This window comes from Triturus cristatus, chromosome 3_2, assembly GCF_964204655.1.
Source record: "Triturus cristatus chromosome 3_2, aTriCri1.1, whole genome shotgun sequence".
NCBI lineage: Eukaryota > Metazoa > Chordata > Amphibia > Caudata > Salamandridae > Triturus > Triturus cristatus.
In genome coordinates, this window is record NC_140584.1 from 1051478806 (window position 1) to 1051495403 (window position 16598).

At 46.8% G+C, this 16598-nt stretch overlaps 1 protein-coding gene across 1 annotated transcript in view; it reads left to right on the forward strand.

The window, feature by feature from the left end:
• The first annotated feature begins 9343 nt into the window (after window positions 1-9343).
• The window catches only part of LOC146859094 (eosinophil peroxidase-like), a 47308-nt gene continuing 40053 nt past the window's right edge, over window positions 9344-16598 (forward strand). Inside the window, exons 1-4 of the mRNA XM_085649748.1 lie at window positions 9344-9410; window positions 10064-10141; window positions 13467-13560; window positions 16199-16374. Of these exons, the coding sequence (XP_085505874.1) occupies window positions 10066-10141; window positions 13467-13560; window positions 16199-16374 (346 nt within the window). The 5' untranslated portion in view covers window positions 9344-9410; window positions 10064-10065. The remainder of the gene's footprint in view (window positions 9411-10063; window positions 10142-13466; window positions 13561-16198; window positions 16375-16598) is intronic.

A 16598-nucleotide genomic window follows, 5' to 3' on the forward strand; every position in this document is an offset into this window, starting at 1 on the left:
GCCAAACAGCAAGCAGGGGAAGCAGAACAGAGAATTGCGTATAGGGCAGCCTGTAAGCCAATCAGCTTTTGTGTACCAGGCATTTGAGAATGTACGTTTTGAAATTTTTCCTCTGTCCTGGGTAGTTTGCTGTAGGTTTATTTCAGGCTGATGAGGTCCCAATTCTTTTAACTTCAGTTTTTGTTCAAGTGGCCGTGACTGGAATGACTTTGTAATCAGCTCTTGTACTGTATTCATGATGGGGTGTCGGGTGTTGCTGGCCTTACCAATATATATATATATATATATTAAAGAAACCTGTCAATAATCAAAGTACAACGTATAAGGTGCAGTGCAATAATATGAAATTTCAGTATAAATACATTATACATATATATTGTGTGCATTATCCTAATACATCTCAAATGACTGCTAAAAATAGAGCCGTACTGCCTCCTGCCTCTCTGTGCCATAGTGTTGCTGGAGGCACTGAAAGACACTGCTTGAGGGCCTTGAGAGTGACCACATGACATACATGCTCTAACTACGATGTAAAAAAATATATAGCATCAGTTGCCTTACCTTTAACACTGGTGTTTGCTGGGTTGTAGCCGGGGTCGGGTGAGAGAGCAGCAAAGGAGGTTGGGGTCCTCTTGTTGTTTGCTGGAAAATTGCCCCAAAATGCGGTAATGTTTCAGGTTGTCAGGTGCTGAAAATGAAAAGATAACAATTTATTTTTGAAACAGTAGGGTAATGAAACAAAGACTGTGGGGAAAAAACATAACGCTCCAATAAGCATTAATATTAACAATACCCATTACAATTCACAAAACAATAAAGGCAGGCTCGCAACGCACTGGGAAATTCACAGATTTCATTTGAATCAGATTAAATATTCACCAGTGTACATTCAAAAGTTAAAACTTTTATTTAGCTATCCGCATGTTTTTGGACGTCAGCACACGGGGAGGCCGGTTTTGTTACAGTAGCGTAGCTGCAATATCGGCCCCCAGCAACAAAAGAGGCACAAAGCCTTCTGCTAGCACCCCTACCACCCTCATACCCGCCACGCGGCCGGCTGAGCTCTTGACCAGTTTTGGTTCCCAGTCCAGCCCTGGTCCCTGACCATCCCTTTGACACTTATAACATGGGACTCTGCTTTTAAAGGAATTTTCAGACTGGTGGTTGTGCTCCACGAATAAAATGTTAATGACGACTTGAAGATAATTAATATCCAGTATGGGAGGCGGGGCTTTCTTAGTTCAGGCCCCTAACCCAGAAACTTTCACCCGGAGAACCTCCGAATTATTTTCGTCACTTATTCTATTATAAAGATCGACGATGCTGCCCTCGGAGCCTTCCGTACAGGTTCACTCACTTCAGTCGGTTGGGGCCAAGGAACCTTTGAGTGAATTAGCGCATTCTAAACACCTTTACCATACAAACTGTTCTATATTTCCTCATAAAAATGGATGTATGTTAAAAAATTGTGGAAAACACAATTAAAAAAAATATTCCCCCAAAACGTCACAGTCTTAAATCTTTAAAAGCAGCAATATTTTAAATCTCGAAAAATACACGACATATTTCAATACATCGGAACACCTTTAACTAAATGCACTTAACAATTATTATTCAATTCGGGTCTTCTCTGCGGATAGCTGTCCTGTACATGATAGGTTGACCCAGTCATAAGGTAAAGTTTGGATCTTAATTACAAAGCGTAATCCCCCAATGACACTTTCCATATGCATGAAAAACATGTTGTTTATTTTTAAGGGGCAGTAAAGACATGTATCGTATTGTAACATTCATACAGTGCTTACTGTTCCTGCGGGGGCGTTGAAGCGCCTGCCTACATGGGTAGCAAGCTACATGGGAGTGTGGCGCAAGGCTGTAGTCTTTGTCGGTGTTGTATCACGGCATTACAATTTAAATCTACACATACATCTTCAATATATTTAGCAAGCACTATTTTAACAGCCCCCGCATATATTATTTTCTGATGACCGCTGTCACTTAGGTCACCCCCTTAATTGCAGAAAGTGCTGCCCTAAGACCGCAACAAACGGCAAAAAACTAGGAATACCGAATGAAGGAGGGATCTGCAGCCCACCCAGCTTTGGAAGCAGCCAAGGAAGCAGGCCTTTGAGCATGATTGGACCTACGACAATTCGACAGATAATTATCACGAATATAGTGCCAGATTATTCAAACTGTCTTTTTAGCAAATAGAGTGTGCAATTTTGCTGAAAAATGAATATTGAGCCCGTATAAAAAAAAGTCAAGAAATTCAGGGTATAACACTTTTCCAATAACCAATTACCCATATGGAGGATGGGGGCTAGCAATTAGCATTTACTCGGCTCAGTGTGTTGATAAAAAGGGGTTGGGGACTGTCACAGGGTTGTTTTGCCTGCTTCATGGTGGCCTCAATGTACCACAAAACACTGGAGAGATGCCACCTGGTTTGAACAAGGGATGAAACGATCTGTGCGGTATGTGCTTTTAACACAACGGGCCGCAGCCGCGGGTGTTGGCGGTGGTTGGTACATGTGTGGGCACCTCTGAGCGTCACCTCACTCTCAGATATCCTTCTCCCGACCGGCTGGTCCCAGGAGCTGCTGGCCACAGGGCCACTGAGGGGTTCCAATGGAAGTCCGTAAACCAGCCTCCACAGACCACCCAACTCCAGAGGGCACCCCAGCCGGCTCCTCTCGCGCCAGGGGAACTCCCTGGGTTGTGTGGGCACCAGGCCCCTTCCAAGTAACGGCTGGCCTCACACCCGACAACATGGCGCCACGGTCGCCCTCACACTCGAAGCACCTACTGACAAGAAGGGGCTGTAGGCCAGAGAGTCCGCCGCCATCTTGTTCCTGAAAGTGGTTCATGCCTCATGGCTCAGAAGTCCGAAACTTCAGACAGAGTAGCACTAGAAAAAAGTTTATTTCATATTTCACCTACTGTCCCCTGTATTACGTACAAAATTACAAAGGCCCCCGTCGCGCACAGCAGCCTGGCACGAGTTCCTGCCCACCAGTGAACCACCCTGCCAGGCTGCCGCGGGCGCTGTCAGCAGCGGGCACGTTTCTGCCCCTGCCTTGGGTGTACTTTCTTTCACCAGTGGCCTGTGTATGCAAATACAGGCACGCATGCACAGAAGCAGAGACAAGCACATGTGCGCACACCTACACTGAAGTGTGCACACACACATGAGCTCAGTCGCACACACACGTACACACTCGTACTTAAGTGTACACACAAACAGAAACTCAGTCACATGCGACACGCACACTCGTGTTTAAGTGTACAAACAGTGGCCTGGCTGTGTATGCAAATACATGCACGCATGCACAGAAGCAGAGACAATGTGGCTGCTACTAAAAAAACATTTCCCCTGACTGATCGTGCCTGCATTCACCACCACTTATTCTTCTCTGTAAAAAGAGCTTTTCCATCTTTGACTTTAACACTCAAACTTTGGGCATTCCTAGAAGCTCTTTACAAGTGATTCGGACCTCCATCCAGTTATGACTCATATAAAATCACTCTCATACATTAAATTAAAGGCTTAGATAAAGAAAGGGCTGCATGGAAAGCAGGTGTGACAGAGGTTGATATTGGAGTAAGGCTGACCTGGTCACTTTTCCATAATTCTTGACTAAAATTTCCAATACCATTGACAAACGTGGTTGTGTACAGGAGAAAGTGCAACATGAGCTGGTACAAGGCTCCTAACAATTTTATCAGCCTCACGGAATGTTTAGTCTTTGGTCCAAGGGCCTTAGTGGTGTCAATTAGTTGTACTGAGGAATCTGACCCATCTCCAGGTAATTCTGTTTAAATTATTATTTTATTGGAGGTCTATTTAGCGCGAACTCGACCCGAAGGTATTGGAGCGCTTTACATGAGCACCATTTACGTTTCACAAGGGAGCATTCCTTTTTGGAAGGCACGGGGAGAATAAGTGATTTGCCAGAATGACAGGATGCTGAGCCTTGAACCCGGTACCCCAGCTCCAAAGCCCTTGACTCAACAGAGTTCTAGTCGAAGAACAGAGCTTCCACATTGTCGGATGTTTACAATCCCAGACACTATGCACTTCTGGCAAAAGTCAGGGATGAGTTGAATATTTCCTCATCTAAAAAAAATGAATGATGCTAATGTGATGTCTGTGTGCACTTACGCAACTGTATGATTAGGCAGTCTGTATCTTGAACGTTATGGCGGTGGGGAATGTTCGTCACCGTTTAACGGGAGATGGTGGAGAAATAAATCTTCACAGGGAGACACGAATTCTAGAATAATATTTTCTTTGCTCATTGGGGGTAAAGTTTAAATTGGCCCCGGAGCTCTGTATTTTAGGATTAGATTGCTAAATCAGCGGAGCCAATCACTTGAAGGAACGGCTAAATTAAACAAATGGGTTCTGCTTCAGACTGCGCGCGCTGCTGTTCCTGTCCGCAGGGAGTCGGCGCTGCTGTAATTCGTGCACTTTTGAATCCATAATCATATGGAAAATAGGAGCTCTTCTAATTTATGCGCGTGCTTGACAGGACGCTTGTTCGCAGTTCTTCTGGGAGATAACACATTTCCATACCTCGAGTTCTGATCCGGGATGATTATACAAACGAGACGGTGCGAAGTTTTGAGGCAACTTTTTTTTAAACCAGCTACTCTTCTAAGATGTAGAAATGACGCATTTTAAAGAAACGAGCACGCGATGGTGAAGTGCCTTTTTCAGCAACAAACATAAATAAAGCTGGCTGATTCAGTTCTGATCAAATATGTTTGTACATTTACTGTTAATATGTCATCATGCCCCGAGGTCAATTCCGTTTTATCATTTGATTTTCAAGCGAGGGAGTATATCTGATTACCTGTTACAGACGGCCCCCGCACAGGACTCGAGGTGTTTCAGACCTGCTTATATGATTTGCCCTGAATACATTCACATACGGATCGGGGCTACTCACAAATAGAGCAGCCCAAGGGCCATCAACTTACTTCAGTTCAGTTATTCATCTGGTCAGTCCGCCCCCCGCCATAAATACTTGTATCTTACCTGTCTATAGGGGAACTAATGAAGGTCCTGCGCACACACACCGTCCCTCACGACCACGAGGCTGGGCTCAGGCAGCGACGCGCACGCACGAGTCAGTCAGTCGAGACAGAGTGAAGTTCAAGTTAGTGAACCTCAACCCGACCGTTACTTACGTCGTCACGCTCTCGGCATCCAATATGGATTGCCCGCCCCTGCGGTGACCGGCCAATCCTGGCGCAGTGGCGCTGCATGCAGCACCAGGATTGGCTTGGAGGGCACAGTGACTCCTCGCCCTGTTGCCCTTTTGCTGCCAGCGCTGCCGCCAGCAGGTCCTGCACCCCCCCTCCCCCTACTAGCTAATGGGGCCGGCCTGGGTGCGCATGCTCGGGCAAGTTGCTGCCCGGAGCATACATGCGGGGATAAAAACGTTTTTTTAAACACAGACACCAGCCAGCCCGGCCCGCCCCCCCCCCCCCCCCCCTGCACACTCCCGATAAAGTCGGGTGCTGCCCGGCGCGGCGGCGCCGTGTAAATGAATGGTAAGTAATATTTCGAGTTTAAAACTTGATTTATTTTAATACTTTAACGCGGGTCCAGGGCTGGTGGGGCTACGCCCCTACGCCCCAATGGACGCACCGCGGCTGTTTGTAAGTACACCTGTGCCTAGGACTGGATATAAGTGGGTCATGCAGAAAGGAGATGATCAGTCCCAGTATGTCTTCCTTTGAAGGATCCGGGCTAAATCCTTAGGACTCTGAAAAGATCTGTGCTGCTGATCCCTGCTGTGAAGGAGCTAACCTGTGGTGTGCATTGAGAACTTGCTTGCACTGGCAAAGTTTTAAACCCTGAACTGTTGTGCTGCTGTGGGCTGCTGAGCTGCTCTAAGGTACGGGCTAAATCCTTAGGACTCTGAGAAGACCTGTGTTGCTGAGTCCTGCTTAGAAGGAGCTATACTGTGGGGTGCATTGAGAACTTGTCTTGCACTGGCAAAGTTTAAACCCTGATCTGGTGTGCTGCCATGGGCCGCTTAGTGCTACTGCTTCAGACGGAGATTGGAGTCGACCCTTTATGGTCCAGGACCTCTCGAAGCTGATCATCAGTGGAGAGGTGTGGTGCAGGGGCCAATGCAGCTGAATTCGGAGCACAGGACTCACGGCATGTGACCCTGGGAGGGACACCCCTCAAGGTGCCTGACCCCACTGCAAGTCCCTACACCCTGGAAGAGGCCCCCCTGTGAGATAGCCGTCCTCATTATGGAACCATCCACCCCACAGATGTGAGGCCTGTGCATGACCCTTCAAGCGACCTTCCGCTTAGTGGCCTCTCACCTCTGTGAGCCTCCTGCACCCTGAGTATACTGCACTTGGGATCCGGCATCCCTGATGTGACTATTGCAAGCTGCGATGAAGACCCGCCCATGGCCATCACTGACACCAGGGTGACTCTTCTGTAATATCCCCCAGAGAGCTCCAGATCGCATGAGCTTGGCTAAATTCAAGATTAAATTCATGTTTGATTGGAGCCCTGGTGTACTCCCAATGGCCCCTCCCCTTACTGATCATAGATGGCGGAAGAAACGTAATCACAGTAATACCGGAAGTAATATAAGTGCCATAGAACTTCCTAAAGTTAACAAGCCTGTTTGCTTAATATTAATAAACGTGTCATCCCTGCTTACAAAAGAAAGACCATGGCTACAACAATCTGTTTATTTTTGTGAGTGACACATGTGCTGCTTGACTTACATCCTCACCCCCCTCCATGAGTGCACCTTGACCTTGTTACCCTTGAAAGTCAAAGCCTATGAGTGGGTCCTTTACACTCAGACAGCTTGCTCCAGCGGAAAGGGGCAAATTTACATCTTCTCCCTGCGTCACAGACCCGTCATCACACTTATTCATACACACACGCATTCATTGGTGGGGCCCATAACACCAACACTCACACGTCTCACTCAAGTCTGTACACAGGAGGAAAAAAGAAGCGCTGGACATATGGGGTACCTTGTTACCTATCGGAAATAATTCCTTTATATTATATACATTATATACATGGGCACCTATAGAATCCTAACTTTAGCATCAAGAGACTCCACCACTTGGTCGATGGACCAATTAGTTGGACTGGTTGATGGTGATTTTAGAACCAGCTAAAACACATTAAAGCTTCAGAACCTTTCTGTTAACTCTTAACGCCTAATAAAGAAATCACAAACTCATTTCTTATTAATCAAAGTTTACTTTATCTAAACTAATTCACTCTGTGTTGGCATATTCAGGATTACAGTTCAAATCTTGTTTCAATAGAGCGATTTCCAATCTTTGATCTTGAACATAAATTGACATAACACTTATATTTACCTAAATTTGAAAATTGGCGACCACCTCCAGAAGAACCCGTCAACCCACAGCAATAATCAAAATTCCTTCAGATGGAATCGTCCTCTTATAATCAAAGAAACCCAGGTAAGTCCAGGAAATCTCCTTCAGCACGATGCAGTCACCACGATTTAGCCAAGGGACCAGGCGATCGCATCAATCTGAACCAATAATCCCACAAATCGACTCTCAACACCAACAGCCTCCGACAGCGAGAATGACAATACCACCCCCTCTTCCAAATCCCTCTCTTTTTATACTTTTTCCCTCCTTACTTTTAGGATAATGAGCAACAATTTAGGGGTAGAAAAGTGTTCTGATTGGCTAAACCCTCTGAAAATTGCAAGTCTCTTCAATATTCCCATGTTTGCCTGTTTCCCGTGAGACCGGGCATGACACTTCTAAATTGTATTCTTTTTGGTAGTTTCACAGGCAAAAGTTCAGAAGTAACAACATGTAAGCTTTCTTGTACAGGTCTCCCATTGTCCATCGGTCATTCACATTAGTCCTTATCTTGGCAATCCACCATGTTCCTATCCTAGACAAGGAACATCTTGGTTCTCGTCGGAGGACGCTTGGAGATCTTCAGAGCCATCCGAGTCTGCGAAGTCGACATCGCGCTCACATGATGGTGGCCACTTCCGAACTCCATTTTAAGTACTGCGGCCTAGTAGGCCAAAATGCCAACTTAAGCAAAAAAAAAATAACGGTAATTAATATATAGAAATGAGGATTCTATTGTTAAACCCGCACTAATCCCAAATTTCCTAGCTTGTAGCAACATTCAAAGCAATAATACTCACCAAACCATCACAAAAGCAACATGAATCATGCATATCTCTATTTCAACACATCATTTAGTTTGCGTACCGCAGTTCATCATTTAATTATTTGACAAGCAATTAGCATTTTAGTCCCGCATGTATCTTGTGTTTATTAAGGTGCACTTTGTTGGTTAATTATACCACTCCACACAATTAGTACAAGTTCATATTTAGAATGATTACGTAATTAATATTTCATGCAAAATAGAGGAGGTATACAACATTTTGCTATACCTGCTCCATCAAGCTCCCAGCAGTATCTGGTTCCTGTGTTTCTAGGAGCAGTGCCAATGCTTGTTGCAAGGATTTCCCTATCTGCCCCTGATGTGCACAGGTCCTTAGAACCGTCCTGAACCTCTGGGGCAAAGGGGGTTACTTGGTAATCCACTCGGAGGGCAATGGCGCCTCTGGGCCCAGGAGAACTGTGGGAAACAACGGGCAGAAGAGGGCTACTGCCCCGGAACCAAGGCCTGCCCAGACCCAGAGAGATACCTCCGAGAAACACATTTACAATGTAAACTCTTTGGGAGGGGGTGGGAACTGTAAACGTAACGTTTTGCGTTTTCCTTCGTTGCTGTCTCAACTCGATGTATTAATTATTTGCAACATTTCACTCACAGCACGATCATGAGAGTTCGGAATCTGCCACATAGCGCTGAGGCTTCAATGAGTTACAAATGTGTCCTGGGCACTAGTGCAAGCAGAGAAATGCCACTCGAGTCCAAAGTGGATAATAACAGACAGTCATAGTGGGTTCAGTGGGCCCCTCATACCCCTCGGCCCCAGTGCCACTGCACCTGCTGCACTAACGATTGCGCCGCTCCTGTGAGGTGAATATGCAGTGTGCTGGGCCCACCTCGTCAGCGCTTGGGTGTGTTCAGTCAGCTTCTGTAGTGTGTGTTCACACATGTGTCGTGGTTGTGTCGCTGAGCCCGGTCAGTGTGTTCCTCTTTCAATGGTGGATGGTTTCAGGTGAAGGGGAAATGCGGGCGGGGGGCCTCATCATTGTGCAAGACCCCTGAGACACGGGAAAGGGGATCGGGAGGGGGTGACTGCGGGGGTCACTTCCCTGAGTCACGAGTCACTGGGTCTATAAAAACGAAGGCAATCGTTGTCTCTGCACGGCGCCAGTCAGAGAACACAGCAGCCGAGAGGCCACACATTGTATTATCACCCTTCCAGCAGGTAAGAGGTTCGCCCTGTCCGTACAGTGACTGAGCGAGCGCAGCGGGGTTAAGAGACTGTCCGAGAGAGGATATAGACACGAGGGATATAGCGCTCACCCCCCCCCCCCCCCCCCAACTGTTGTATATTATATGGTATAGACATATTTCTTTGCAGCACTGAATGCAACTCCAACACCGGTTCAAGGCGCATTGGCCCTGTGCCAGGACTGTACCCGGCTGGCACAGCATCGCTGTGGGTGGGGTGACGCGGTGCCCGCACACGCCCTCTGACTGGCACTGAATCCCGATTTCTTCTGTGACACCGGGTGCAGCATCAGCCCCTGTGTGTACCCCGGGGGTCAGGCTTCCACCAGCTGTTGGAACAGGCCCTGTTCACCCTCTGGAACGCCCATCACAGGCCCCAAGTGACGGGCAGGTAGGCTGCGTTACGGGAGGTCACGAGTCACGACCCTCACTTCTTGGAAAGCAGCCGTGCCCCCCTGCAGTGCGAACCTTGCCAGGCACTGGGGTCAGATGGCGGGGATGCTTGGGGTGCTGGGGATCGAGCGCCCCACTGTTTCAGAGCCCTTCCCGTGCATGTTGATGCTGAGGGCTGCCGGGGGTAGGTGGGGGGTCGGGCCGGCCTTCTCTAACTCTGTTCTTGCCTTTCAGCCATGGGTCCCGTGAGAGCTGCCCTCCGGTTGCTGCTGGCACTGGGCTTCTTACAAACAGCAGCAGCTTCTTTCTACGGTAAGGCCTTGTCCTGCAGCCGCTGTCCCTCTTCCCTACTGGCCCCTGAGTGCTCATTCCTAAAACATGGTTTAAAACTGGGCAGAATGAAAGCGACATTCAGGCCCCTGCTGAGGGGAAATCAGGTTCAGATAATAACCGAACTAGTGATTTTTGGTTTCACTGTTTCAAACCTAAATGTATATGAAATGTGTTTTTTAGAATTTAGAACTATTCTTGCCTATAAGAAAGGTTAAGACGCCCCCTGCCATGTTTTAACCCTGTAGCCTACAAGTTGTCCCCCGAGTTAGCGCTCCAGCTTTGGAGAGTGCCCTATGAGGGGGGTGTTTACCCTGACGGGGTGAGACCGCTGCCGAGGACACGCTGGGTTCTAGACTGTTGGACGCGGGTGAGATCTGTGCGGACCGAGAGCTCCTGAGGGATGAGGTCACAGAGTTTGGGGGTAAAGGCTAGGGGCAGCCGTGACTTCGGGCAGGAGTGGACTCAATGAATGTTAGTTATAATGAATATTACAGTGAGTGGAGCTAATGTCTCCTCGAGGCCGGCAGTGGCACGGTGAGACATGTCGGCTCTGGTAGTGGATGACACATGGGTATGAGTGGATGAGATATGACTGCTATGAGAGGGTGAGCCCTGCCTGCTATGAGTACGTGAGATATGCCTGCTATGAGTGGGTGAGGTGTGACTGCTATGAGTGGGTGAGATGTGCCTGCAATGAGTGGGTGAGATGTGCCTGCAATGAATTCGTGAGGTGTCTGTTATGAATGGGTGACAAAATGGCTGCTATGAGTGGCTGAGATGTGTCTGCTATGAGTGGATGAGATATGACTGCTGTGAGAGGGTGAGCCCTGCCTGCTATGAGTAGGTGAGCTGTGCCTGCGTTGAGTGAATGAGATGTGCCTGCCATGAGTGTGTGAAGTGTCTGTTATTAATGGGTGAGGTATGGCTGCTATGAGTAAGTGAGATATGCCTGCAATGAGTGGGTGAGATATATCGGCTACTAGTGTGTGACATATGCTTGCTATGAGTGGGTAAGATATGCCTGCTATGAGCGTGTGAGATATGCCTGCTATGAGTGAGTGAGATATGCCTGCAATGAGTGGGTGAGATATATCGGCTACTAGTGGGTGAGATATGCCTGCTATGAGTGGGTAAGATATGCCTGCTATGAGTAGACAAGATATGCCTGCTATGAGTGGGTGAGATATGCCTGCTATGAGTGAGTGAGATTTGCCTGCTATGAGTGGGTGAGATATATCGGCTACGAGTGAGTGAGATATGCCTGCTCTCATTGTTTGAGTCGTTTAATACTGAATAGATTGTGCGGAGGCAGACGGTACGGCCTCTTACACATAGCAATGCACCCTCAGATATACTACACACGTTAACGGTATTGAACAGCAATGCAAGCTTGTAGGCAGTGTACATAAGGACTTGTTGCACACTACAGTGAACAGATGCATTAAGTGAGGAAGATAAAACTATCATGTTATCTTATCTCCCCGGTGCACAACTGGTACTTAGAGGTAGCTTTAGCTGTATGGTAAGACATATTGCCAGACACAACACACAATTGAACACAACATAAAACACACACACAGACAGGGGCGTCTAAACAACCAATTTCATCCATTGGCTGATGTGGTTCAGTGGGCTCTAGGCATTGGATAACAGGATTGTCCATCAGTGCTGATTCCGTCATTGGCACCTCACGGATGTAGGCATCCTTCAAGGTAGACGTTCACACACAATCATTGGCCCCTGCACTCTGTCTGCTCAATCTCCCCCAGTGCTTATCCATTCCTCCCAGGTGCTCCTATCTCACTCCCCATTTTTTAACTGCACCATTCTTAAAGCCTGTCAGCCATGTTGCAACAGTGAAGTAAAGCTGAGGCCAGCGCCGGCTCTAAATCGGATTGCCCGGGACAGCGCTCTGGGTGGAAAGAAAGTTTGGCATTTGTTGTGTGTCGTTGCGGTGTGACGGAACTGTGTGAGGAACATGGAAATTATGGGGTGCCGTGCTAACAATTACACTGATGTCCATTAAGGGCTGATTACAAAGTCTTTAATGGGACTCGACTGAGATCAAGTGGAATGGACGCGCTGCTCTTTGCATGTCAATAAGTCAGGCAGCTGAGCTCCCCGAGACGCCCCTCTGAAAAATGGCGCCCAAGGCCAGCCCTGGCTAGGGCATTACGACTCATAAGTGCCCTGAGTCACGGCCGAACCGTGTGCACAGTGACCACCTTTGACTGGTTCTGCAGGTGTAGCTGTCTACTCCTGAAAAGGAGGACACTAGGAACCTCTAGTGGCGACCCGAGGTACTGCACTCTGCCACAGAAAACTATTAGTGATGAATTCCAGAACCTTTATTAATAACGTAAAGTACTCCACCTGCCCCTGAAAGCATTTGTTTCAGACTCTAGGACCACCTGTTACTAATCTATGCTCCTGCAGCCTGATCTTTTGTAAACACCTACGGTACTGCAGCCTGCTAGAGAGAAGATCTGTTTCTCACGACAGTGACCTCTAGTAACAACCAGAGGTACTGCAGTCTGAAACAGAAAGGATTTGTTTTTGAATCCATGAAGACTACTGCAGAAATAATTTATCTCTGACTCAAGTGATCACTAGAAACTACCTAACATACTGCAGCTTGTCTTATGTCTGATTGGAGACATTTCTAGTCACAAGCATTAGCAAAGCTGATTTTCAGTTACAGCCATATGTATTGGCTTTTCCAATTCTTGTTTTAAAAAAATTAGACGGGTGGGTTTTGTCAATACTTGTTACAAATCTGCTGTCAGTGTCTAATTTTCCCTTTGTTGTTTTCTTTACTCTCTTTCTCATCGTCCCCATGTACCTTTGCCTACATCTCACTTGACTTTTATCCTTAAGTATTTTTTTACCTTTCCCTGTCTGCACACCACCTTTTTCCATCCAACTTCTTTTAGCTTATTCTCCTTACTTTGCTCTTTGCCTTGTTTTTTTATTCTCTCTTTCCTACCCTGTCTTTTTTTATATCAAAATGTTCATGCTTCAAGGAACTATGGATACATTTATTAATAAACAGGAAAGGTTAACTCCCTCAAACTCTTCTCACGCTTTTGTGTAAAGAATTCCACGGCAACTGTGAGAAAACCACCTGAAAATAGCATGATACACAGGACGAATTAAAAGGCTGTGGTTTGTTTTTCCTTGACAATGGCTGAATTCGAGCAGGTACTGTTAGTTTCACAGCAGCACTTGCAGATAAGTGGCAGACTGTAGTCTCTTCTTGTAAATGGCACCAGTCTGTGTTTTAATCTGAGTTTCATCTTTGCAGATGGGCTGGAAGAGGTGGAGACTCCCTTCATTCTCAGGTGTGCTGAAGAAGCCAAGCACCTGGTGGATGCCGCCTACAAGCACACGCGCCAAACGTGAGTCTGAAGGTTTGGGTATTACTGAGTCATATCTATAGGACAATTTCTCAAGTGTGGGAGTAACAGAGAGGTGTAATACTACTGCCATCAGGCGCAGAATACCTGGCTGATTCCGACCCTGACATGTCTCTTCAGGATTCTTTATTCAACTTCCGAACCTCCATCTTTCACCATCAAAGCTGACATCACTTCCTGTCTTCTGGTCTCTGACCTTCTCGAACCTGCACATTCAGAGCTGCCACCACTACCCAACATGCTCTTTCAGAGCTGCATCATAACATGTTTTAGAGCCTACCCCTTTCAAAATAGGCAACTACTAATCTCTCAATTCGTTGCTCTACAGCTGCCATCACTGTTAGAGTGAAGAGAGAATTCACCATAGATCACTGCCAGAAATCCTATCATTGTTAGGACTCTGAACAGTGACCTGCCCTTTCAGAGCAATCATAACTGCCCGAATTCTAACTTAGCCCCTTGGAGCTTCCATCACGGCTGAATCTATCACTCCCATAAATCCACAAGATTTGCTCTATATGCACCCGATTAAGATCCGCCACCTCTTATCGAGCTCCACTTCCTCTTAGGCTCTCCACTACCTGTTGGTGAAGCGTGCACCACTGCTGTTGATACTATGTCTGTTTGGTGAATGTGGGGTGGCTTATTCTAGCCTGCCCTTGTGTGTCACACCTCTCCTCTCTCCGATGGTGAAGCATTCATTGCCGCTGGTGATACTGTGTCTGTTCTGTGTATGTGGGGTGGCTTAGTCTACCCTCCATGAGTGTCACACCTCTCCTCTCTGCGATGGTGAAGCATTCATTGCTGCTGTTGATACTATGTCTGTTTTGTGTAGGTGGGGTGGCTTAGTCTACCCTGCCCTTGTGTGTCACACCTCTCCTCTCTCCGACGGTGAAGTATTCATTACTGCTGGTGATTCTATCTCTGTTCTGTGTATGTGAGGTGGCTTAGTCTACCCTGCCCTTGTGTGTCACACCACTCCTCTCTGCGATGGTGAAGCATTCATTGCTGCTGGTGATACTGTGTCTGTTCTGTGTCTGTGAAATGGCCTAGTCTACCCTGCCCTTGTGTGTCACACCACTGCTCTCTCCGATGATGAAGCATTCATTGCTGCTGGTGATACTATGGGCCTGATCTAGTTTAGAGGACAGACTGCTCTGTCACAAAGATGATCGCTATCCCGTCCACCTTATTACAAGTGTATTATATCCTAAGGTATGTGTAATGTGTAATAAGGTGGTTGGGATATCAGTCGCGTTTGTGATGGAGTAACCCGCCTTCAAACTCTACATCAGGTCCTATATTTGCTCTACGCGAGGTAGCTTGGTCTACCCTTCCCATGTGTGCCGTGCCTCATTTCTCTCTGCTGGTGAAGTATGCCACCCCTACTTTACTTCAGATCTTGATACCCTGACTACCAACTCCACTCCTCATTCCTCACACCTAAAGAGATCACACAGAGATTATGTAGGGACGTCTTTTTCCCGAGGCCAGCTTTCCAACTAAGTAGGATTTAGACTGTACACCCATTTCATGACAGGACCTGCTTTGGCCCTCATTACGAGTGGACACTTTGCGCCAAATTGGTATTTTGAGATTTACTGTTATTCACCTCACAATTTTTACCAAGTAAAATCTAGTGGAATTAGCGCCGACAAAAACACGGCACATACAGAGTTTACAAACCACAGAGAAGGACAAAATATATATGCAGTATTACCACGTTAGCCCTCATTCTGAAGTGTGGAAATCAGAAGAGTGCAACAACATCACACTAAGTAACAACCAACCCCATGCTATTGATATTTTCCGGCACGATATTAGGATATGCAACACAAAAAGATGATAGAGGGGATGCTGAACATTGTCAAACATTCACCCCTAGTCTCAGATATGGGTATAATCCATCATTGTTTTCATTGCCACGCCATTCCAGTTCAAACCCAACCATTTCAAATCAGCATTGATCCTGCTCCCCATGGGAACAGTCCATCCCGAACGGCCAGGCAATGGCCTCCCTGGACCGGAAAACAAGCATCCTGGGGCCAGTTGTGGGGTATCACCAAACTTGGCATCTTGATTTAGACTTAAACTTCTGAGTGTGCACAAATCAGATATTGAGACGAATGGTGGTCAGTAGAAACCAAGTAGAAAAGTTATTTAGTGATATAGTCCTGTTACTACAATACACAGATGATCTGCTCCTAATATTTGATTCCATTGGAGGATCACTGAAGGACTGTTCAGGGGCTCTCATGACATTAACTCAGAATTTGAAAATCTTTCCTAATGGGGAGGTACAGCATGCGAGGAACAACATGTTCTAGAGAAGTTAGTTTCATAAAATAAGGGAAAAGGGGTACACTTGTTAGATTCAGATCTAGAAATGAAAAGAGTAACTGCACTACAAAGCTCACTTCTTTGATAACCATAAAAGTGAATCAGAACTTTAAGGCATGTAGGTCCAGTCCTCGACCTCGAGGCTTGCACTGCTGCGGTGCTGCTCATGATCTGTGTGTAGATCAATGTCTTCATTTGCAGCTCTGGCAATTGACACATTTAACTAAAAATTAAAGACACAACAAATTGACCAGACCCAAAATATATATTTCCTTCCCAGTTTAAAGAACAAACTGAAGCAGGGGAGCCTCTCGCCCTCGGACATCATGGCTTTCTTCAAGCAGCCGGTGGCCGGCAGCAGGACCGCCATCCGGGCAGCGGATTATATGGAGACCACCTTCCAATTGTTGAAGGAGAGGGTGGAGAACTCCTACCAGAGGCCCTTCAATATCACAGGTAAGAGACTGATGAATAGCCCTGGGAGGTGACTGTTCGCTAACTAGCAAATAGCAAAGTGCTGCTCAGTCTAATCAACCAGAGAGGGCTCAGTACAGCCACTGACAGACTGTTTAATATAACCACTAGGAGGCTGTTTAGTATTACATATCATATATTATATGCAAGAGGCTGTCCATTGCAACCAGTGAAATACTCTTCAGAGGATATCCAACCGCAGGAGG